We start from the raw sequence: 25,426 nt of genomic DNA, 5'->3' as shown, positions 1-25,426 counted from the left end.
GTTGCCTCGGCAACGTAGAATCGCGCCCGCGTCAGGCCAGGCCCACAATCCTGTCCACCGCTCAGCTCTTCCCCCGCCTCCCCGGACCCATATTTCCGCCCCGACTTGCAAACTGGGACCTTGAGTCTCACTGTCTCTGTGCTGCCTAACTAAAAATACGGAAGAAAAATAACTTCAAGTAAACTAGTATTCTTTCCATACGACCCGAAACTGTGTTCCAGAAATATACATACAAAAGCATTCGCTATTTTGATCTTGTAAGCTCCGCCCAACTTGAGCCTCTGGGTCCAATTTTCAGGCAGTGCTCTAGACAGTCGCATCTTCGGAGGACCCCAGCTTGCGGAAGGAGACGTGGACCTGAGTTGGGAGAGCCGCAGGGGTGAAAGTGGGAGCTTGCGCACGGGTTTGCTGCGAGGTTTCGGTCCCGAACGGAGGCACCATGTAAGTGTTGGCTTTTCAGCCGCCCCATTCCGCGGTCCAGCTGCCCGACCTTAACCTCTCTCTCTCTCTGTTCCTCAGGTCGAAAGTTTCTTTTAAGATCACACTGACGTCGGACCCGCGGCTGCCATACAAAGTGTGAGTAGCTCGGCCGCGGTGGGGGGTGGAGGGGCTCTCGAGTTGGGGGGAAGGCGACTCGAGCCATCCCAGCGGCCGCCACCTCAGCAGTGCGCGTTCCTCCCCTCTCCCCTAGGCAGCCCCACTCACCTGAACCGGGTTATCGTAAAAGTGTATCGGCTTGCCCGGGCGCGAGGCTGTGCGGGTGTGTGTGATGGGAACGTCGTTGTTGGTTTCCGAGCTCTCTTCGGAACTCGTTTCGTGGGTGGTGGAGCGGGGGCACGTGTGGACCGGGCCCTGGTGATTTGCTGGGATCCTTAATGCAGTCTGAAATCTGCTTATAATGAGACAGGCCCTTCACCGCTTTGACCAGCTGTTCCGGCAAGTAAGGCAAGGCCTCCCAGCCCAGGTTCCGAAATGACCAGAACGTCAGGCCCTTGATTTCCCGTTGGTGTGACTCCCACGATAGTTGGGCTTAACAAAGTAGAGCCCTTAACTCCCTCTTCTCATCATCTCTGATTTCTGCCTTTACACCGGAGTATTCTCATCAGTGTGTCAACAGGCTCTGGAAAAGAATGAGGAGGAGGGAGGGAAGAAGGAGTAAGGCAGCATCAGTAACTATATAAGAGTGCCTGAAAGTGGTACCAGTTCGCTTAATACATGTTGACTGAATGAATTTGCTGGCAAGCCTCTAGTTTAGTGTGTGTATGTAGTTATATGTGTAGTTTGCATATGGATATGTTTATATAAAATGTATATAACATGTATGATTTCAGTTCAGTCGCTCAGTTGTGTCCGACTCCTTGTGACCCTATAGACTGCAGCATGCCAGGCCCTCCTGTCCAACACCGACTCCCAGAGTTTACTCAGACTCATATCCAATGAGTCAGTGATGCAATCCACCCATCTCATCCTCTGTCATTCCCTACTCCTCCCGTCTTCAGTCTTTCCCAGCATCAGGATCTTTTCCAGTGAGTCAGTTCTTCACATCAGGTGGCCAAAGTATTGGAGTTTCAGCTTTAACATCAGTCCTTCCAATGAATATTCAGGACTGATGTCCTTTAGGATGGACTGGTTGGATCTCCTTGCAGTCCAAGGGACTCTCAAGAGTCTTCTCCAACACCACAGTTCAAAAGCATCAATTCTTCAGCGCTCAACTTTCTTTATAGTCCACTCACATCTATACATGACTACTGGAAAAACCATAGCTTTGACTAGACAGACTTTTGTTGGCAAAGTAGTGGCTCTGCTTTTTAATATGCTGGCCAGGTTGGTCATAACTTTTCTTCCAAGGAGCAAGCATCTTTTGATTTCATGGCTGCATTCACCATCTGCAGTGATTCTGAAGCCCAAAAAAATAAAGTCTGTCACCATTTCCACTGTTTCCCCATGTATTTCCCATGAAGTGATGGGACCAGATGCCATGATCTTGGTTTTCTGAATGTTGAGCTTTAAGCCAACTTTACCCCCCTCCTCTTTCACCTTCATCAGGAGGCTCTTTAGTTCCTCTTCACTTTTTGCTGTAAGGGTTGTGTCATCTGTGTATCTGAGGTTATTGATATTTCTCCCGGCCATCTTGATTTCAGCTTGTGCTTCACCCAGTCCAGCATTTCTCATGATGTACTCTGCATGTAAGTTAAATAAGCAGGGTGACAATATACAACCTTAATGTACTCCTTTCCCGACTTGGAACCAGTGTGTTATTCTATGTCCAGTTCTAACTGTTGTTTCCTGACCTGCATACAGGTTTCTCAGGAGACAGGTCAGGTGATCTGGTATTCCCATGTCTTGAAGAATTTTCCACAGTTTGTTGGGATCCACACAGTCAAAGGCTTTGGCATAGTCAATAAAGCAGAAGTAGATGTTTTTCTGGAACTCTCTTGCTTTTTTGGTGATTCAGTGGATGTTGGCAGTTTGATCTTTGGTTCCTCTGCCTTTTCTAAATCCAGCTTAAACATCTGGAAATTCACGGTTCACATACTCTTGAACCCTGTCTTGGAGAGTTTTGAGCATTATTTTGCTAGCATGTGAGATGAATGCAGTCGTGTGGTAGTTTGAACATTCTTTGGCACTGCCTTTTTTGGGGATTAGAATGAAAACACATTTTCCAGTCCTGTGGCCACTGCTGAGTTTTCCAAATTTGCTGGCATATTGTGTGGCATATTTCACAGCATCATCTTTTAGGATTATGTAAGTAAAAGCAGCTCTGAGATTTGTGGGAAAACATGCTTTAACTTTTTAAGGCCACTTTTCACTTGTCAGGCAGGTAAATATGTACTGTGATAGAGAAGCGTCCTTTTGAGTTGCTAACAGTTGCATTCTAGAGAGGGTGTTGCAGTTGTAGATTTATTCGGGGGGAATGTCCCAGTTTTTATGGTTGGCTTTGCTTGTTGATTGATTCCTTGTTGATGTTGCTACTTGGTTATAGAAATGTTGAAATTAAACGTTCTCTGTCATGTACGGGATGCATTAGAAACACCTTAGACTCTTTCAGCTCAGATGGTAAAGAATCTGCCGGCAGTGCGGGAGACCTGGGTTCCATCCCTGGGTTGGGAAGATCCCCTGGAGAAAGGAATGGCTACTTATTCCAGTATTCTTGTCTGGAGAATTCCAGGGACAGAGGAGCCTGGCGGGCTACAGCCCATAGCATTTCAAAGAGTCCCAACAGGACTGAGCGACTTTCACTCTGACTCTTGCAGTTGAATTCCAGTCTTTCCAGTCTTAACTCCCTGCCTCGCCTCCCCAGCCCCCTCACTACCACCATCATTTAAACTTTCAGCCATCCTAGTTGCATATTGACAGCAAATCTTTTGAAATCTGCCTGCTCTGGCACACATTCTCTTCTGTGCTTGGAATGTAGTTTTGTGAGTACCACTTCCTGATAACATCCTTTAATGATTAAAATTTCACCTCCGTGACAGTTTTTGTGATGGTATAGAAAGTTCATGTCACCCTTCTCTCAGTGTCCTATACAAGCTTCATTCTTTATAACACTGGTCAGTTCAGTTCTGTCGCTCAGTCGTGTCTGACTCTTTGCAACCCCATGAATCACAGCACGCCAGGCCTCCCTGTCCATCACCAACTCCCGGAGTTCACTCAGACTCACGTCCATCGAGTCGGTGATGCCATCCAGCCATCTCATCCTCTGTCGTCCCCTTCTCCTCCTGCCCCCAATCCCTCCCAGCATCAGAGTCTTTGCAGTGAGTCAACTCTTCACATGAGGTAGCCAAAGTATTGGAGTTTCAGCTTTAGCATCTTTCCTTCCAAAGAAATCCCAGGGCTGATCTCCTTCAGAATGGACTGGTTGGATCTCCTTGCAGTCCAAGGGACTCTCAAGAGTCTTCTCCAACACCACAGTTCAAAAGCATCAATTCTTTGGCACTCAGCTTTCTTCACAGTCCAACTCTCACATCCATACATGACCACTGGAAAAACCATAGCCTTGACTAGATGGACCTTTGTTGGCAAAGTAATATCTCTGCTTTTCAATATGCTATCTAGGTTGGTCATAACTTTTCTTCCAAGGAGCCAAATGTCTTTTAATTTCATGGCTGCAGTCACCATCTGCAGTGATTTTGGAGCCCAAAAAAATAAAGTCTGACACTGTTTCCACTGTTTTCCCTTCTGTTTCCCATGAAGTGATGGGACCAGATGCCATGATCTTCGTTTTCTGAATGTTGAGCTTTAAGCCAACTTTTTCACTCTCCTCTTTCACCTTCATCAAGAGGCTTTTGAGTTCCTCTTCACTTTCTGCCATAAGGGTGGTGTCATCTGCATATCTGAGGTTATTGATGTTTCTCCCCGCAATCTTGATTCCAGCTTGTGGTTCTTCCAGACCAGTGTTTCTCATGATGTACTCTGCATATAAGTTAAATAAGCAGGGTGAAGTTATGCCATACTTCTGTTTATGTGAGATTTTTAATTAAAAAAAAAAAATACCAGTAGTTTACTTTAAAAGGTCACCTCAGTATACAGGATGGTCGTCATCTTTCCAAAATACCAATGTAATGTAAGAGTAAGTGATGTGACTGGCAAACTCAAGGGCATCAGATCTAGATAAAGTCTCTGGAGTGAAAGTAACTCCCAGTCCCTGTGCAATTTTCTGTCAGAACATTCACTAAAATATGCTTTTATGTTTTATTGGATTTTGTTTGGATAGTCTCACCAATTTAATCTGTGGAGAGAAACTTTTGTTAATGAGTATCAGCATGACATTTAATTATATGGTACAAGTACATTTCCTGTCTCTAGTCCAAAAGTGAATTGAAACCCCAAAGTTTTAGAAGTTCTCTACAGGCAAGAGTTTTAGGACAGCGATTCTCAGGTTCTGAACTATAAGTAAACTATAGAAATACTTGCAAAGTAACTATTCCTGGCTTTGTAAATTTTTACATTGCCAGTTTATTAGGTATTTTTTCAATAAATGGCTATTCTTTATAATTTTATTTGTCTCTTTTTATTCCATATAAAAAAGGAAAGGGAAAAAAACATGTTCTGTTTTCACTCTTTAGCAGTATTTTGGGGGAGTGGAATATGGCAGCCAAGAAATCTGTTCACACTTTTCTTATTGAAAATCATTGTAATGTGCAACGTCAGATATAATGATTTTTGTATTCAGCATTCAATCTGTGAGTGAGGGGGTGGTATGTATACCCGAGAATGTTACATATTGTAGTTGGTATTAAATCATTAGAGAACAGTACAGTGGTGACAAATAGAGAAGTTTGAAAGAGAAATGTGAACTTGCTCTGCTTTGAAAGAGATTCTATGTTTGTCTTTACTCACTGTAATTTGTTTTATGTTAGGAATCTTACATAGCTTATTTTTTAACCTATTTCTCTGTTTTCTTAAGGTATAATGTCAATTCTTTTTTATGGTTAAGTTGAACAGTTGATACAGATTGATTGTTTATCAGTGATCTTGAATATACTTGCCACAATTCAAGTCAAAACCACATATCACTCTTCAGAATGTTATTTCAGATTGTGTTGTATAAGCCTTTTTCATGTTATAAAGGTGGGAAATCGCTTCGCATTTTCCCATAGTAAACATACTCATTTTTACCAACTTGGACTATTATTTTTGACTTGGTGATTAAAAGTGCACAGAGAAGTTCATGAAAAGATGATGCTCCCCAGGTAACCTGCTCTTCTAATGAAAACGATCACGTTCCTGCATAGGATGAACTGTAGGTGGCAAAGTGTACTTAAGATTGAGGAGAGATTCCACTTTTTGAAATCCATTTTTGGAAACAAGAAGCAACCTACATGCTAGACCTATTTGTATCGAAGTATTAAACATGTACAAATCCACACCTGTATAGGTTATGCATTTTCAAGTGGACCTGAGGGCACCATATCAGCTATATGGCTAATTATTGCTTTCATTTTTAGACTTAATGCACATTAGTGTACAATCAGAACAGCCAACCTCAGACTCAAAAGACAGCTTTGCCAAGGTCTGCTACAAGAGCTGAAATAAGTAACAAAGGACTTAAAAAATCAGCCTTTCACAAAATTCTTTTTTAATTTTTGCAGACTCAGTGTTCCCGAAAGTACACCTTTCACAGCAGTCTTAAAGTTTGCAGCAGAAGAAGTAAGTATAGAAATTGGAACAGCCTGTAGAGAATACAATTTGTGTCTCAAAATGTGTCTCAAAAATCTGCATGTGTCTTGACCTCCCACTTCCACAGAAGTTCATTGCTAGGTTTGTGGTGTCAAAATTAAACCTCACTTAAAGGTAAAAGAAGAGTGAGAGTTGAGACCCACAGATACAAGAATGGGTTACACAAATTGACACATTTATTTAATGTAACTTAAATTATAAGGAAAATCCTTATTGAAATTGAAAAGATAGTGATATGTCAATTTTTTAAAAAACGTCACACTGTATGCTTGTATTTTTACTAACTTTGATTCTGGAAGTATAATTTTATTATATAATTTATCATGTTTTTCAACTTTATAAGCATGTGCAGTGTCAGTAAAATTTATTGTTTTTGAAAATATGATTGGGTTTCTGTTTTTAAGAAATAAAATTTTTCCAAACAAAGATTTTCATCAGAGGCATCCATAAAGTAACTGTATTTGACAATTAGAAGAGAAGCTTATGACTTGGGAGACTTAGGGTTCCTCTTTTAACTGTGTCATTAATTGTTTGACATGACAGTTTCTCTCTTCCTGAAATTTCTTAATCTGTAAAATGGAAATAGTTAATGCTTATCCTTCCTGCCCAATTACATGATTTGAGTAAAAATATAATAGCATTTATATTTAATGTTGTGGAATCTTTCAGTAAGAGTAAGAGTTGACTTGAGTTGTCCGTGGATATAAAACCCTAATATAATTCTCTTAATAAAAAATAAAACCCCCCAACATAGGACTGGAAATTAATTTAAATAATGAGTTGTCAAAGCCTGAGAGGAACTTCTTACCATCCTAAATTGTAAAACACAATGGGATCTGAAGTAGAAATAAATGAAAACTGAGGAACTTTGCATCTAGGAAAAAACTTGTCAGTTCCTTGTAGAAAAAAGTGGTAGTTTCTGTATTTTCATCACTAGTAAAGCTTCCCCAAATTTCAGTTAAACAACATTGTTACTATAGGCTGGAAAAGGGAAAAATTGTGTCTGCAGTTGCTTTTGATTTTTATTGTCATGTAATAGGTTACCACTAAAGAAAATACATAACTTAAAGTGGACATAACTAAGAATAACAACTAAAAACTGTCATATTCGAGTTTTAGAAATCTGAGATTGCCTATAATTTAGGTGTTTTATCAAGATTTTAAAAAGTATTACAACCTCTATAAAAACTTCTATTTTAAAATTTATTAAAGTATATTTTGAAGTTACTTTAAATTTATTTAAAATTTTTAAAACATAAAGGACATTTACAATTAAAAATGTGCCATATGGACAGTAAAATTGTATTTTTTTTAGGTACATAGGCCTGTAACAAGTAATTGTTCTCATGTGTAGTTAAGTTCTTATTTTAAAACTTGATTGTTAAATTCATAAATTATAATGAGCTCTTAGTTTTTTCTCATCTATGGTGTGTGATTATTGTAAATACTGAGAGCAGCATTTCCCCAGAGAGAATGTTTTCCCCAGACCACTAGAACCACCAAAATATAAAATAACCATTAAAAACTGAGATTGGGATCAGTGGTCCAAAAGTATGGAGCGTTATTGATTATTTTTGTATTTTCCTGGAGTCAAATAAACTATATTAGCAGCATATTCAGAGAAGGCAATGGCACCCCACTCCAGTACTCTTGCCTGGAAAATCCCATGGACGGAGGAGCCTGGTAGGCTGCAGTCCAAGGGGTCGCTAAGAGTCAGACATGACTAAGCAACTTCACTTTCACTTTTCACTTTCATGCATTGGAGAAGGAAATGGCAACCCACTCCAGTGTTCTTGCCTGGGGAATCCCAGGGACGGGGAAGCCTGGTGGGCTGCCGTCTCTGGGGTCGCACAGAGTCAGACACGACTGAAGCGACTTAGCAGCAGCATACTAAAGGATTTTGAAAAGATTCCCGGTTTAACTTCAGTTCAGTTCGCTTCAGTCGCTCAGTCGTCTCCGACTCTTTGCGACCCCATGAACAGCAGCACGCCAGGCCTCCCTGTCCATCACCAACTCCCGGAGTTCACCCAAACCCATGTCCATTGAGTCGGTGATGCCATCCAACCATCTCATCCTCTGTCGGCCTCTTCTCCTCCTGCCCTCAATCTTTCCCAGCATCAGGGTCTTTTCAGATGAGTCAACTTTTCACATGAGGTGGCCAAAGTATTGGAGTTTCATCTTCAACATCAGTCCTTCCAATGAACACCCAGGACTGATCTCCTTTGCTGTCTAGGTTGGTCATAACTTTCCTTCCAAGGAGTAAGCGTCTTTTAATTTCATGGCTGCAGTCACCATCTACAGTGATTTTGGAGCCCCCAAAAATAAAGTCAGCCACTGTTTCCACTGTTTCCCCATCTGTTTGCCATGAAGTGATGGGACTGGATGCCATGATCTTAGTTTTCTGAATGTTGAGCTTTAAGCCAACTTGTTCTCTCTCCTCTTTCACTTTCATCAAGAGGCTCTTTAGTTCTTCTTCACTTTCTGTGATAAGGGTGGTGTCATCTGCATAACTTAGTGTTTTCCAAACTTACTCAATCACAAAACTCAAGTATAATATTTATAAAGCTAGTCTGTAGCATAGAAGTGCTTATTACATTATTGGAAAAATGAATGAGCTATGAACACACTTTGACAAATGAGAGCATTAAGAGAATAATTCTACCTTTAAGCTACCAATAAGCTCCATACCACATTTCATTGACTCATAAAGCACTTACATCTCTGAATAGAGATGAGTGGAGGCTGTCTGTCATGGTCGACCATGTGACAGTCACATAATTGTCCAACTGACATCACCTGCACCCCTACTTGTACTTAGAGGTATTTCTTGGTGGCATAATTGGACTATTGCAATCCCATATTAAACACAAGAGGGCATTTGTTTGAATTGACTCTTTCTACCAAGAAATTTTAGTTACTTTGCTTTTATTTTCACTTGTGCTTGAGCGTTATGTATGACCAAAGTAAATTGTGTGTAAGTCTGAAAGATCAAACACTGGGTTAATAGATTCATCGACAGTGTTTTTCCTTTTTTATGGTGCATAAAATAAGATGCATTTTACAATCTCTGGGGTCCTAAATACAATGAAATGCAATTTTTAGAAAACAGGTGGCACTAGTGGTAAAGAACTTGCCTGCCAATGCAGGAGACACGGGTTCAATCCCTGGGTCGGGAAGATTCCTCTGGAGAAGGAAATGGCAACCCAATCCAGGGTTCTAGCCTGGGAAACTGCATGGACAGAGGAGCCCAGGTGGTACAGTCCGTGGGGCTGCAAAGAGTTGCACACAATTGAAGCGACTTTGCACAGCATATTAGTCTTTAAAGATAAAGCAGATTGTAATACTTTCTTTGATGATGTTACTTATCCTAAAAGATAAATTACATTTAAAATTATAGAATTGATTATATGTACCCTATCATTGCTAACTATCTTTTATAATTAGCATTTTATATGCTTATATTTATTTTTTCTTTTCTTCCTTTTTAGTTTAAAGTTCCTGCAGCAACAAGTGCAATTATTACCAATGGTAAGAATTTGTCTTAAACCTGTTTATTAACAGAGCTATTAGCTGTTTAAAAGAAACCAAATTAGTTAAAATTGACTTAAAATACAAAAACCCTAAACTTTATATCAACATAAGTGACATACATAATTGTAAACACTACGTCAAAGTTACTGTTAATAACTGTGTCTTCAGTTTTTTCTGTGCTTTTCTTATGTAGTACAGTACTTTATGGGCTTCCCTGGTGGCTCAGATGCTAAAGAATCCGCCTGCAGTGCAGGGGACCTGCATTCAATCTCTTGGTCAGGAAGATTCCCTGGAGATGGGCGTGAACCCATTCCAGTATTCCTGCCTGGAGAATCCCATGTACAGAAGAGCCTGGCAGGCCACAGTCGATGGGGTCGCCAAATCAGACATGACCAAGAGACTAAGCACAGCACATTATAATATCATATGTCCTTATGCCAAATTATTGCTGAAAATAACTTGTCATTTAACAAACGTTTTCTATTGTATCATAAATGGTTTTAGAATATAGGAAGCTAAGCAGGAATGTACCTTTGCTGTCCCTTACTATTGCTTTTCTGATAGAAAACAATTCTTACAGGTTTGCAATAATGAGGATTTTATCCAGTTAGATAATATAAATTAAATTCTATTTTTGGATACTACAAATAATTAATGAAACCAGCCCAAAGAGAAAATACTGAAATAAGATGAGGAACAAAGATGGCAGGAAAGGCTTAACTATTAAGAATACAAAGTCATGGTCCCAGGTACTGGTGAGTAGTTCATGTATAGTTAAGAAAGACTAAGAGAAGGTGGCTTTAATGAGCAGTAAGTAGTATGATTTAGTTTAGATAATGATGGAATTTCTCATTCTGAAAAATTGTGCATGCTGCCACATTGAAATGTGTCTGTATTTGGAAGAAAGCTATCCTTTTCTGAAACTTTTAGATTCATAAATGAATAGCTACTAAGAGAGTGCATTGTAAACTTTTATCAAGTGTCAGTGGAACTTATATCTCTCTGGCTCTTCAGCCTTAAGATTTGATGCCTCAGAGCAATGTTAAACGATGAATGGCATACTTAAGGTATTTTGGCTTTATCTTTCACTGGATTTGGCAAAACAGTATGAAAAACTATCCTCTGTCGAACTTACTGGGGTCCTTTCACTGACAGACATTGTCTAGTCCAGCAACATGTGTAAAGGCATAATAGTGAGAGATTTAACAGATAACCTGCCTGCCAGGTTGTCATTCATGTTCTTGGTATAACTGCCTGTATATACAGCAGCATTATTTTGGCACATTTCTTCTTACTGTTAAAGCCTTTTAGCTTCAGAAATAACTTAGGTCATTTTACAACTTATTTTCTAGATGGAATAGGAATAAATCCTGCACAGACTGCTGGTGAGTATCTGCAATCCATGGCAGTGTGGTGAGGCTGTCTACATCAATTGATAATGAATATGTAATTCATTCTAATTAGACTTGATAGGATTTTACCAAGATAATGGCTGATTTTCAGGGATTGTGTGGCAGTCTTTACCTAAGTCTGTGAATAATTTGTTACATTCTGTGTATAAGTTATATGCTTTTGGCTACAAGAAAGAGAAATTCTGAATAATGAACATTAAAGTTTTTTAACTAATACATGTAACAAAAAATCTTAAGGTAAGATTGTGCTCTAACGGGAATAATGTTCTGTAATAAGTATCTCATTAGATAGTTGTGAGGTTGTACATGCAAGTGCTTAGAAGTTTGTGTTATTCAGTAAGTACTGACTATTATTATTTTGAAGAAGTACAGTCATTTAAATTTCATGGGACTTAGCCTGCACTTCGAGTCTCAAGCTGTTAACATAATGTAGCGCTACATATTGATACCCTAACAAGCAGGAAGGGTAAAAGTAGTATTAAACTTTTTAACTGACAGTTCTGTATTTGTTTGACATGTACCTTCCTTAGCTTATGAAAGTGAAAGTGAAGTTACTCAGTCATGTTTGACTCTTGGCGACCCCATGGACTATAGCCTATCAGGCTCCTCCGTCCATGGGATTTTCCAGGAAAGAGTGTGGAGTGGGGTGCCATTGCCTAGTAAATATGATTTAATATAAATGCAGTCTTGAGAAGTAGTTATTTTTAAACTTATTTTTTTAAGTACTTCTACAAATTATATTGTCCTCATAAGGCCTGGGATTGAAATGTAAATTTAGCCATATAACAAATAAAGAGGGATTTAAAATGATAATTTCTTTTTACAAAAGTCAGTTGTTCTAAGTGTATAATTTATTAAATCAAAAAGGCTATTTTTTGAAAATTGTGAGGCATTTTGTTATGTAGATACTTTTAAACTTGGGTTTAAAGATTTTGCATTTTCTTACTCTATAAATGTCCAGTAATTTATATTAATTTGAATTCCTTCTTACTCTGACATGTTGCCTGTTGGATTCCCCTTTAAAGTTGAGTTGTGGGCATCATATAGTGTGAAGAAAATCTCAGTAGGCAGCCCAGACCCAAAATAGGTCAGGATTGCTAAACTTTTGTCACTTGTGGTAATTTACACTTATTTTTCCTGCTCCCAAGTATTTTATTATATATTAGAGCAAGTATTGATGATTGTGTTTGGTGGTATTTCTTTGGGTAGTGTCCTTTCTTTTTTTATTTTTGTGGGTAGTGTTCTAATTTCAAATTTTCAGACGTTTGTTGGGTTGTGAGGATGTGAGAGGAGTAAGAACAAGACATAAGAAGCCTCTACTTTGGTTTTGAGGATGTGAGAAGCATAAGAGCAAGACCTAAGGAGCCTAGACTTGGGTTCTAATATATTTGAGCTTTGCACCTGCTTGACACTCCTTTGTTTCTTCTGTGTATTAATTGTCGAATTGTTATGAGAGCATGTCATTTTTTAAATACCTAACGTTTTGTTCTGTCTGTTTGTGTAGGAAATGTTTTTCTAAAGCACGGTTCAGAACTGCGAATAATTCCTAGAGATCGTGTTGGACATTGTTAATATCTGCTGCTTGGAACATAAAACCCCCTTCCAGAGTAAATATTGATATTGTTATTATTGTAAAATTGGAATCAGGCGTTTGAAATCCTATGAAAATACCAGTAATTGATGACATAATGAAAGGTGACTGTCTGTCCGTGCTTGTTGTTCACACTTCACGTGAGGAGAGGACGCATCCTGGCCTAGAGCCCCATGACCACAGAGGATCAGTCTTTCATTGCTGCCTTGCTGCACACACAGGTAGTTCATCAGGGGTGAATGGATCAACTGTCTGTGTCTAATAACCGGAGGATGCTTCTGGTCATTCTTTCTGAGAACATCTGGAAAATTAAAATTTACTGAATCTTCCTCCTTGTTCCTGAGTCAAAAATGTAAAAAAGATTATGGATCCACACATGACGGTTGGCTTGATAGCATCTGACTCACAGACACAAACATAGTTGAATTCCTCCTTATATATCATTTATGATAAAGGATCATATCAATGAATAACTTGTCTTATCATTTAGCTTGTTTTAAAGTTTCAGACTTCTTGAGTTCTTAATAAATTTTAATTTGATATCAAAGATCCAAAAATTGGATTTTCCATCTAGCCCTTATGGGTAAAATTGGTTGGTATCCCACACCAAGGAGTTTTAGCGATGATCTTGCAGGCTCCAGTACTTGTAATGCTGAAAATTAAGAATAAAGTAGAAGCATCAGTTGTTCAACTATGCATTCCTTTATTGATCTCTTTTAAAACAACCTTTAAAATAGGAATCCTCAAGAAACCGTCATCTTTTTGAAGATAATCGCCTTCAGGGAGAAAGTGTAAAAAAGAACATCTGAAAGTTCACAACAGAGCTCATAAAAATGCTAATTTAAATTCTGGTTAGTTATACATAATGAAGACCGAACATTTAAGGAAGCATTAAGACTATAGTTGTGGGGTGAATAAGAAGCTAGGGAAGAAAAATGGGGAAGCCCAGATGATCAGGCTTCTAGCAAGAAGGAAAGAAACAAAAGGGAAGGCAAGCAGAAAACTGTAACGAGAGTGTCACAGAAAAGGCCAAACTGGGTAGACAAAACCACAGAGGCAATGGAAAGAACTGAAGGGAAAACAAAGTACTTGACATTGTTATAAGGAGCTGAAGATGATCACAGAAAGCACAGCATAGGCATTGTCAACATAGGGTTTTTGGAATTCCCCTTAGTTTAAAGAAAGATATACATAAGGGAAGATTATGGTTGCCCTTAATGAGGGCATCAGTATCTCTGCATATCTTGAAAGGTGAAGGCTTATAGTGATTGAGAACCAGCGCTTGACCTGCTGTATTCTAAATGCTGAGGTCTCTGGAGGCAGGCCTGGTTGGTTGGTATCTGTTTTGCACTTTGGAGGCCTGGAAAATGTAAGCTTCAAAATACAGGTGTTGAATTATTCATGAATAAAGTATTTCTAAAACCAATTTTTATTGAAGTGTGCATAGGCCCTAGGTTCATTGGGGAAAAAAAAGTATGCAACAGAATCAGTATCTGAAAGATGATATTGGTTAAGACTAAGACATGGTTCAGATATTTGACAATGACTAGCAGTCTTCAGAATTGTAAAGGGCAAAAAAATTTGTGCTGAGGTAGAAAAATATGTTACTAATGTTCGTGGAATTTTTTATTTTTATAAGCAGATTTTTATTTTCTGATGCCTAAAGACTCCTGGTCTTTAACAACATTAAACCTCCATTAATGAGAAATTTATGAATGCCTATTTTCTGAATTTTTTGTCTTATTTAGATTTTCCCTCATTCTGTTTCTAGCACAGAATTCTGCCTGATTTGTCACACAGATAGGTTTTATGATGTCTCATAAATTATTTAATATTTTTGTTCTTTGGTTGGAAATTTTTATTGCAGTAAGGTCTTAAAAATATTTTCTTTTTTTTTTTTTAAATATTTTCTTGTATAGAACTAGACATGTTATTAAATATGATCTGTAACTTCTTTGTGCAAAATGTTTCAAAGTGGTGTATTTAGTTTAAAGTGCTTTATTTGTACATGATTCATACCTTGTGAAAATACATTTTCTTACACCATAAACCATATTGTCTACTCTTATTTTATTATTAAAGTGCTTAATTAACACACCTGTTAAGGCAGTATATAACAAATGTAGCCCAAAAAAGGGATAGGGGACAAAGATGATTAATGGCTATAGGTCTTAGAAATGAATGTATACTTCCAAATGCCAGTCCCATTTTCAGATAAAATTGAAAGTATAGTCAAGTGTCTGTAGTAAGTGTTTAGGCTAGTAGGTCCTAAACCTGTGCGATTATCAAAGTGACCTAGAAAATTATGAATACAGACTTCTAGAAACTACCCCTAAAGTTCTTACTCTTTTAAATGTGGAATGATGTGCAAGCATTTCTGTATATAAAAGCAGTCCTAATGATTTCTACTTTTCAGCTTAGCTTGAGAATTTATAACTTCTCACTTTGTGTGTGTGTGTGCTTTATCGTTCAGTCCTGTCCTGACAGTTTGCAGCTCCATGGACTGTACGCGCTAGGCTCCTCTGTCCATGGGATTTCTCAGATAAGAATACTGGAGTGGGTTGCCATTTCCTCCAGGGGATCTTCCTGACTCAGAGATGGAACCCACATCTCATGTGTCTCCTGCACTGGCAGGCAGATTCTTGACCACTGAGCCACCTGGGAAACCCTTTCATTTTGTAGATGAATAAAATGAAGTCTGAGGGGTCAGAGTGAGTAGAACATGTTCTAGGATCTTGGGAAATATTCTTCCTACTGCCTGCTTCTCCAGTAGCTAAGTGCACAGATGCTGTAACAGTTTCTTGAGGCTCACTGGGAATAAAGCCTCCTTTTAAAGTGTTCCAAGTCCAGTTTTTTTTTTTTTTTTTTAAGTGTTCTAGTAACAGTTATTTGAAAGAAAAGCCAATGGAAAGAAAATTCAGTCCAATTTAAGCCCCTAGTACCCCAACTAAGGATATCTACCATATCTCTACTCAAAGACCTAGAAATATTTATAACTTCTAAGCATTTATATACTGAAATGGAGTACTTGTAAGATAACTGACTATATATTGGTGTTCCCAAGGCTATTTATAAAACTGCATATTATGTAGGTAAATCATTTATATGTGTGTATATACTTGTGTATACTTAGGAGCCTGCGGACTACAACCCGTGGGGTCACAAAGAGTCTGAGTGACATGACTGAGCAGCTAACACTTCCTTGGGTTTCCCAGATGGCGCTAGTGGTAAAGAACCTGCCTGCCAGTGCAGGAGACATAAGAGACGTGGGTTCGATCCCTGGGTTGGAAAGATCCCTTGGAGAAGAGCACAGCAACCCACTCCAGTATTCTTCCGTGGAAAATCCCATGGACAGAGAAGCCTGGAGGGCTGCAATCCATGAGGACACAGAGTTGGACACAACTGAAGTGACTTAGCACACACACACATATACATGTATATTTTTTATGTATTTAACTATAGAATTAGTGGATATATATACACATTTATGAATTACATATGTAACTTATTTGAAAGAAATGTACATATATATTGAATATGACCATGAATACCCATTTTCAGTATATTGAACATCAAAAACATTTTGATACTTACACGTGTCTCATTCTTCACAACAGTGCTTTCCATGGACAGAGGAGCCTGGCAGGCTACAGTCCATGAGGTCAAAAAGAGTCAGATACAACTGAATGACTACCTTATTAAAATATGGTGTAAATATGGTAAGATTGTAGGACATTAAGTAAAAGCCAGTCAAAGATAACTTTGAGTCTGGTACTGCTCTAGAAGGTGGTACAGACAATTATGTTTTTTTAACCTATGTGTCTTGATGATACAGCTACAGGATAAGTTCCTGGTAATCTGCTCCTCCAACCAGACTGTTGTGTATAAGCCCCTCCAGTATAGAAATTCTGGAATTACACTCCGATAGTGCCAGAGATAGATAAATCACTATTTAAACCACACTATTTAATTAAACCATTAATTCAACATTCTTAACTCGATCTGTGCAGTCTATTAGCCACATCCTAATTACCTAAACCAGGTATTTGAAACTCATTAGATTCTTGATTTTCTCTTGCCTTAGCAAACCAATCACAAAACTGACAAAATCGGATTGATTCTGTTTACATAATAACCATCTCCACTGTCCAAAGCCCTCATCGTCTCGTATATGCTCTTATAGAAGCATCTAGCCTCCATTTCCTTTTTCCACACAGTTATCTGAGATAATGTGACATGGAAACGTGATCATGTAGTTCCACTAGTCAAAATCACACTGAACAAAAATCTACGCGCTCTGACATATGCAGCCCTTCATGAACTGGTCTTTGTTCAGAGTCATCTGTTACTGCTGCTGTCTGTCTTACAGTGTCATTCTCCAGTTCACCCTGCACCTACGCTGAACTACCAGTAATACTCAGTATCTTTGATGCTCCTTTGCTTTCTCCATTTGCCTGCCTGCAAAGCTTGGGACTCGTTCATCAAGTTTGAAAGATGTGAAGCCTTTCCTCACTCTTCCAAGTAGAGTTAGGTATTTTAGCTGTCTAAGCACCCATTGCATTTTGTACACTCCATTATAGCCATTATTAAATGCAGAGTTATATTTGTCTCTGATTTAAACTATATTTTATAAAAGCGAAAAATCATGACTGAAACTGGATGTTCAAATTGCCTTGCTCATAGCAGGTACTTAATAAAGATGTCAGATTATGTTAAAGAATGAAAACTTAAGATTTCCAACTCTTAGGCCCCCACAAGTAATTCCTTTAGCCAGAAGCGTTGATGAACATATATACCCATATTTCCCCACTACTTGAAGCAGGGATTTACTCTGTGTCAGAAATGAATTAATCATTCTTTTAAAAGTGTGGAACATTCTCCCATTTTTAAACAAATACATTAATCATTAACTGTATTATAGATGATCTCCTTTGTTTGAGTTTCACCAATGCTGTTCAAATCACACAATGAAATCTCTAACCCCCTCCCTTTCTTCCATGTGATCTATGATTGTTTCCAAGGCAAACCATTTGATAACAAGCCAATGCCCCAACCAGTAATGCTGAAGAAGCTGAAGTTGAACAGTTCTTTGAAGATCTACAAGAACTTTTAGCACTAACACCCAAAAAAGATATCCTTTTCATTATAGGGGACTGGAATGCATAAGTAGGAATTCAAGAAACACTTGGAGTAACAGGCAAATTTGGCCTTGGAACATGGAATGAAGCAGAGCAAAGGCTAATAGAGTTTTGCCAAGAGAATGCACTGTTCATAGCAAACACCCTCTTCCAACAACACAAGAGAAGACTACACATGGACATCACCAGATGGTCAATACTGAAATCAGATTGATAATATTCTTTGCAGCCAAAGATGGAGAAGCTTTATACAGTCAGCAAAAGCAAGACCGGGAGCTGACTGGCTCAGATCATGAACTCCTTATTGCCAAATTCAGACTTAAATTGAAGAAAGTAGGGAAAACCACTAGACCATTCAGGTATGACCTAAATCAAATCCCTTAAATGATTATACAGTGGAAATCAGAAATAGATTTAAGGGACTAGATCTGATAGAGTGCCTGATGAACTATGGACAGAGATTTGTGACATTGTACAGGAGACAGGGATCAAGACCATCCCCAAGAAAAAGAAATGCAAAAAAGCAAAATGGCTGTCTGAGGAGGCCTTACAAATAGCTGTGAAAAGAGAAGCTAAAAGCAAAGGAGAAAAGGAAAGATATAAGCATCTGAATGCAGAGTTCCAAAGAATAGCAAGGAAAGATAAGAAAGCCTTCTTCAGCAATCAGTGAAAAGAAATAGAGGAAAACAACAGAATGGGAAAGACTAGAGATCTCTTCAAGAAAATTAGAGACACCAAGGGAACATTTCATGCAAAGACAGGCTCGATAAAGGACAGAAATGGTATGAACCTAACAGAAGCAGAGGATATTAAGAAGAGGTGGCAAGAATACACAGAAGAGCTGTACAAAAAAGATCTTCACGACCCAGATAATCACGATGGTGTGATCACTGGCCTAGAGCCAGACATCCTGGAATGTGAAGTCAAGTGGGCCTTAGAAAGCATCACAACAAACAAAGCTAGTGGAGGTGATGGAATTCCAGTTGGGCTATTTCAAATCCTAAAAGATAAAGCCGTGAAAGTGCTGCGTTCAATATGCCAGCAAATTTGGAAAACTCAGCAGTGGCCACAGGACTGGAAAAGGTCCATTCTCATTCCAATCCCAAAGAAAGGCAATGCCAAAGAATGCTCAAACTACCACACAATTGCACTCATCTCACACGCTAGTAAAGTAATGCTCAAAATTCTCCAAGCCAGGCTTCAGCAATATGTGAACCATGAACTTCCAGATGTTCAAGCTGGTTTTAGAAAAGGCAGAGGAACCAGAGATCAAATTGCCAACATCCGCTGGATCATGGAAAAAGCAAGAGAGTTCCAGAAAAACATCTATTTCTGCTTTATTGCCTATGCCAAAGACTTTGACTATGTGGATCACAATAAACTGTGGAAAATTATGAAAAAGATGGGAATACCAGACCACCTGACCTGCCTCTTGAGAAACCTATATGCAGGTCAGGAAGCAACAGTTAGAACTGGACATGGAACAGCAGACTGGTTCCAAATAGGAAAAGGAGTACATCAAGGCAGTATATCGTCACCCTGCTTATTTAACTGCTTATACGCAGAGTACATCATGAGAAATGCTGGGCTGGAAGAAGCACAAGCTGAAATCAAGATTGCCAGGAGAAATATCAGTAACCTCAGATACACAGATGACACCACCCTTATGACAGAAAGTGAAGAGGAACTAAAAAGCCTCTTGATGAAAGTGAAAGAGGAGAGTGAAAAGTTGGCCTAAAGTTCAACATTCAGAAAACAAAGATCATGGCATCTGGTCCCATCACTTCACGGCAAATAGATGGGGAAACAGTGGAAAGAGTGTCAGACTTTCTTTTTTTGGGCTCCAAAATCACTGCAGATGGTGATTGCAGCCATGAAATTCAAAGACGCTTACTCCTTGGAAGGAAAGTTATGACCAACCTAGATAGCATATTCAAAAGCAGAGACATTACTTAGCAACAAAGATCCGTCTAGTCAAGGCTATGGTTTTTCCAGTGGTCATGTATGGATGTGAGAGTTGGACTGTGAAGAAAGCTGAGCGCCAAAGAATTGATGCTTTTTTATTTTTGCTTTTTTTTTTTTAAATTTTATTTTATTTTTAAACTTTACATAATTGTATTAGTTTTGCCAAATATCAAAATGAATCCGCCACAGGTATACATGTGTTCCCCATCCTGAACCCTGTGGTGTTGGAGAAGACTCTTGAGAGTCCCTTGGACTGCAAGGAGATCCAACCAGTCCATTCTGAAGGAGATCAGCCCTGGGATTTCTTTGGAAGGAAAGATGCTAAAGCTGAAACTCCAGTACTTTAGCCACCTCATGTGAAGAGTTGACTCATTGGAAAAGACTGATGCTGGGAGAGATTGGAGGCAGTAGGAGAAGGGGACGACAGAGGATGAGATGGTTGGATGGCATCATGGACTCGATGTACATGAGTTTGAGTAAACTCTGGGAGTTGGTGATGGACAGGGAAGCCTGGCATGCTGTGGTCCACGGGGTTGCACAGAGTCAGACACAACCGAGCCACTGAACTGAACTAGGAAGGATCTCATAGCTTGCTATTGAACATTTCTGTGATCTCACTTTGCTTGAAAAAATTGAACATTCAATAATCTACAGACACATTGAAGACTTTTAGTAAATATATGTACACTGATAACTACAAAGAGATTGTGATCATTGGAAAAGTAGGTTTTGGGCCCTGTAATAACCTGCTTTGCTGTATCAAGGGTGCGTGGAGATTCTGTCTGGATGCAAATCACTGGCCAAGGTTGGCAGACATACGCAGAGAGCCAGTTTTTTGGCATAAATCTCTGATTTTCTGACAAACTCTTTAGCAATGTAAAAGCTGTTATTGAGAGCATATTGTGATGATACATCATGTCAATATTTGTTTGGCTGAGTAACACTGTGGTTTTAATAAATTCTTAAATGCACAATTTATAACTGATTAGCTGTTTAAGAAAAAAAAAATTCTGTGTGATGTTTGTTGTGAATGCCACAAACATTTTGACATTTTAAGTGGAGATGCTAGCTTCTATGGTTTTACTACATAAGTATTGGACAGATTAGAGCTTTAAAAAATTATCCTTAGGTGTACACATTTTGTAGAAATAACACATAAGAGACAATGACTAAACGAGTAAGTCATAGAGGTGTTTATCCTTTCCGACCTCTGCTATAAATCCATATTATCTGCTAGACTATTTTACTCAACATTTTCAGTTCTGGCATAGCATTAGAAGATGTTTAAAATTTTGTTGAATAAATCAATTATTTATTGGGTTTTTTATTTATTTTTTTTTCTGGTATGTGGGAAAGATACACCTGGCACTTTGAGCCTTAAACCTGAAGTCTTAAAAAGGAATCATCACTATTAACTTCTTCCTGAAAAAGATAGCACGTGTGGACAAGTAATATTTACTGAGCTTTAGCTGAGCAACTTCACTTTCACTTTTTACTTTCATGCATTGGAGAAGGAAATGGCAACCCACTCCAGTGTTCTTGCCTGGAGAATCCCAGGGACGGGGGAGCCTGGTGGGCTGCCATCTCTGGGGTCACACAGAGTCGGACACGACTGAAGCGACTTAGCAGCAGCAGCAGCTTTGTATAAGGCACTTCTGTGTTTTACATTCTTATTTGACCCTCATTATAGTCTACGAGTTTCAAGACTATTTTTTCACAAACTTGAGATTAAGAAGCTGGAATGTTCAAATAGATTTGGTAATTTTCCCAAGGTTACACAACGAATAAGCAGCAAAGGTATATGTAACTCAAACTCTTGCCATGAAGCCCCAGGACACAGGACACAGCTGATTGGGGCCCTGGCGAGTTCATCTAGTTCAAAACCCAGAAAGCTAGAACCTGCCCCAGTGCCGCTTTCTTTGGCCTCTCTCCACTTTCTTCTTCATTATTCATCCTGACCTATCTCTAACCCTTCCCTGTAGCTTAAAGCCAGTAAGAAGGGAGGGTCGTATGAATAGAAGACTCTGTAGGTGCATCCATGCTTCATGCTGCTTCATATCTATCTCTTTGACATTCTTCCATTCCTTTATTCAGGCATTTACTTACCAAGGATACAAAGATGAATTAGACCAGTTCACTGCTTTTCAGAGTTAAGGTCCGTGCTCTGAGGCTTGGGGAGCAGGTGTGTTGGCTGCAGTTTCTAACTATTCCCACCAGCTTTCGTAGGTCGCATTGAATGTTCTCAATTCCTTGTTTAAAGCCTGATGACCCCCATGCCCACCCCTCACCCATCACTGCTTCCTCTTCACAGTTAGCCTACTTTGGTAATGTAAGTGGTGTTTACTGGGACTTCCCTGGGGGTCCTGTGGTTAAGACTTTGCCTTTCAATGCAGGGGGTGTAATTCCATCCATGATCAGTGAGCTAGGGTACCATGCAGCTCACGGCCAGAAACAAAACATAAAACAGAAGCAATATTATAACAAATTCAATAAAGACTCGAATGAGTGGTCTATGTGGAAAATAAAACACAAGTGGTATTTACTAAAGAGTTGAAGATAACTGAGGCCAGCCAAGGTCAATGAATCTAGAGAAAAAGTAAGAAGCCATGTTTTAAAGCGAAAGGGCTTTCTTGGTGGCTCAGATGGTAAAGAATCCACTTACCAAGCAGGAGATGTGGGTTTGATCCCTGGGTCAGGAAGATCCCCTGGAGGAAGAAATAGCAATCCACTCCAATATTCTTGCCTGGGAAATATGGACAGAGGAGCCTGATGGGCTACAGTCCATGGGTCACAAAGAGTCAGACATGACTGAGTGACCTAACACACATAAAGCAAAAGGCAAGGTAGTAACCAAAGGTGAGGGACTAAAGTAGGTAGAGCTTAGAATTCAGGAACTAAGATGGAATTTGAAATCTAAACTGGTCAGGCATCAGGAATCGCACTGGTAATAAAAAGGTCATGACACAGTGGGCATTTGGGGACCGTGATTTGGCAAGAGAAAGATGAGTGAATTTGTGTAGGTGTGTCTCAGGCAGTTGTTAAGAAATGTGAAATTTAATTTGACACAACTACTGTCCCAGTCAAGAAGCAGGAGAAATTCTGAAGTCAAGAACCCATTTGCTCAGTGTTTCCTGGTGGGAAGTAAAGAACCACATCAGAAAGATGCTTAATCAGGTTGAATATAGTATAGGTTGGGCTTCCCAGGTGGCTCAGCGGTAAAGAATCCACCTGCCATTGCAGGAGATGCTGGTTTGCCCCCTGGTTCAGGAAGATCCCCTGGAGAAGGAAATGGCAACCCACTCCAGTATTCTTGCCTGGGAAATCCCATGGAGAGAGAAGCCTGGTTGGCTACAGTCCATGGGGTCACAAGAGTCAGACACGACTTAGTGACTAAGCAGCAACAACAACAATCCATCATTCAACTGTTCATTTGATACAAAACAGTGTGGCGCCTAGAGCATCCAATCAGAGAACAAACAGGGAGAAGCAGTAGAGGTGGACGCTTCATATTAAATGGGAATGGAAGCCACAGAGCCAATTATAGGTACATTTCTGCTTGTTGAAGAGCCTGCAAAATAGAAAGTTTAAAAAATTTGCCTCTAAAGTTTTCTTTTCAGTGAAATTGGAAAAAAAATGTGATAGGCCATATATAAAGAAGAATATGCATTCTGCCTGCCAAAGTAATCATTTTCTTCCTCTTACCAGATTCAAGGCACAGGATAATTGCCTCTTCATGATGCTTTGTTATGAGTGTTCTAAATAAACCACTCTCAAGTGGCCCCCTTAAGAGCAGCACCCCCTAGGAATGTACCGTTGAGCCTTGAAACTATAATTTGTTGCAGACACTCTGAGAAGAATGCATGCTTTCCCAATGTCTAAACTTGATAATTAGGTATGTTTAGTTATAGTTAAAAATAAAACGAAGTGGAAAGTTATCCAGGTGCAAGTTATTAACCTGGGGTGATGGCAGGCAGAGAGGAACTTCAAAAAGCAAGCTCACATTTTTGGTGCACATTATGTGATTCAGACACTTTGCTAAGCACTGTAACAAGCATACCTCTTCATCCTGCACAATGATCCATTTATACATTTCTTTTATGGATCTGAGAGAGGTGAAAGTGATTTATTTACCAAGTAAACAGTAGGACAGAACTCAAACCCATGGTGGTTTGATTCTAAAGTTCATATTCCTTCCACTCAGTTCCAGCAACTGAGATGTAAGTAGAGAATGTGCACAACAGCACATCAGTCTAATTTCTCAATCCATCAAGTTCCTTCACATTCTGGCCCATTATGTGTCTGCTATACCTCGCCCTACACCCTTTTCTGTAACCCTTCTTGGGTAACCCATCATCCTTTTGCTCATGCTGTTCTTGCCTGGAATGTCCATTTCTACTCTTCTCTGCCCGCAAGGTTCTTAACCAGATACAGTACCACTCTCCTAGATGTTCGGAAATGTGTACCGTTTTCATGGTTGTCAAAAGGGGGCGCTACTGGCAGTAAGCGCCTGGTAGCTTGGGTTAACAGCAGTCTGCCATGCCCTGATGTGTGGATGGCTGCACACGACAGAGGACAGAGGACTGCTCTGCGCCAAGTGCCCATTGAACCCCACTGAGAGCACAGATTGTGAATCTTGCTTATCCCTCCAGCCCCATCACCTTCATGAACTTTTTGACATTCTGCATCCTTGGGCCTGAAATGGTCTTTCCCTTTTCTAGAATGCAGAAAGATTTCTTGTCTATTAGTCTGAATGTTCAGTGCTAATGTAGTTTGACCTCAGTTATGAGTTGTCCTTTCTTGTTGCATATATTCTTTGTGTTTCTAGTAGTTCTTTGAATGATCGTTGAGGTCAGGTTCATGTCATATGTCCCTTTAATTGCAGTCACAATAGCGAATATTTCTATAGCTTATGTAGCATGGATATGCCAGCCACAGTTCATATGTGTATATATATATATATATAAACTCATTTAATTCTCCCCAAACACTATAGAATATTATCATTCCCATTTTATAGGCAGAAAAACAGAAGAACAGACAGGTTAAGTAACTCATACAAAGTCACACAGTTAAGCCAGCAGTTCAAACCCAGAGAGCCTGGCTTCAGAGTCTGATGCTCTTACTACCAAGTTCAGTGGACTTTCCTAACAAACATGTCCTGAGCACCTACTATAGATCAAACACAAAAATAAGACTTTAATTTTTAGAAAATATTAATAAAACTAGTTAACTATAATAATGGAGTAACATAGAGGAGATCTAAAGATGGGCACTTGACCCAGTTAAAGGGGAAAAGGGAGGCCTCCTAAAAGGATGAGGTAAACCTGAAGCATCAAGTTCAAGCCAGGGTCAATGGAAAGGCAGGGTAGAGAGTAGGCATAGACAGCTCACAGAAGAGCCATGTCAGCTTAAGCTTAACCTTGTAGGTAGTAAGTTTCAAGCAATGGGTGACCCAGTCAAGTAAGAGTTTTACAAATGGCATCTCGGAATCCAAGTGAGGATGATCCGAGGAGAGAAAGTTTATAACACTGACAGTGGTTGGGAGGCTGTGGCAGTGCAGGAGTGATGATGGTGGAGATGGTGATGGTGGTGACGATGGTGATGGTGGT

General features: G+C 39.4%; 1 protein-coding gene across 2 annotated transcripts; it reads left to right on the top strand.

Annotated features, from left to right (window-relative positions):
- The first annotated feature begins 252 nt into the window (after nt 1–252).
- Nucleotides 253–14,764, top strand: UFM1 (ubiquitin fold modifier 1). Of its 2 annotated transcripts, XM_055542312.1 has the most exons (6): nt 286–441; nt 520–576; nt 6,093–6,150; nt 9,669–9,708; nt 11,064–11,096; nt 12,628–14,764. In XM_055542312.1, coding segments are annotated over exons 1-6 (258 nt in total). In that variant the 5' UTR covers nt 286–439; the 3' UTR covers nt 12,696–14,764. The 2 variants fall into 2 exon arrangements, with proteins under 2 accessions (XP_055398288.1, XP_055398287.1); XM_055542313.1 differs by lacking the exon at nt 11,064–11,096 and having other exon boundaries at nt 253–441.
- The last annotated feature ends 10,662 nt before the right edge of the window (nt 14,765–25,426 follow it).

Source organism: Bubalus kerabau, chromosome 12, assembly GCF_029407905.1.
Source record: "Bubalus kerabau isolate K-KA32 ecotype Philippines breed swamp buffalo chromosome 12, PCC_UOA_SB_1v2, whole genome shotgun sequence".
NCBI classification, from domain to species: domain Eukaryota; kingdom Metazoa; phylum Chordata; class Mammalia; order Artiodactyla; family Bovidae; genus Bubalus; species Bubalus kerabau.
The sequence above is the reverse complement of the archived record's forward strand: the minus strand, read 5'-3'. Positions and strand labels throughout refer to the sequence as shown.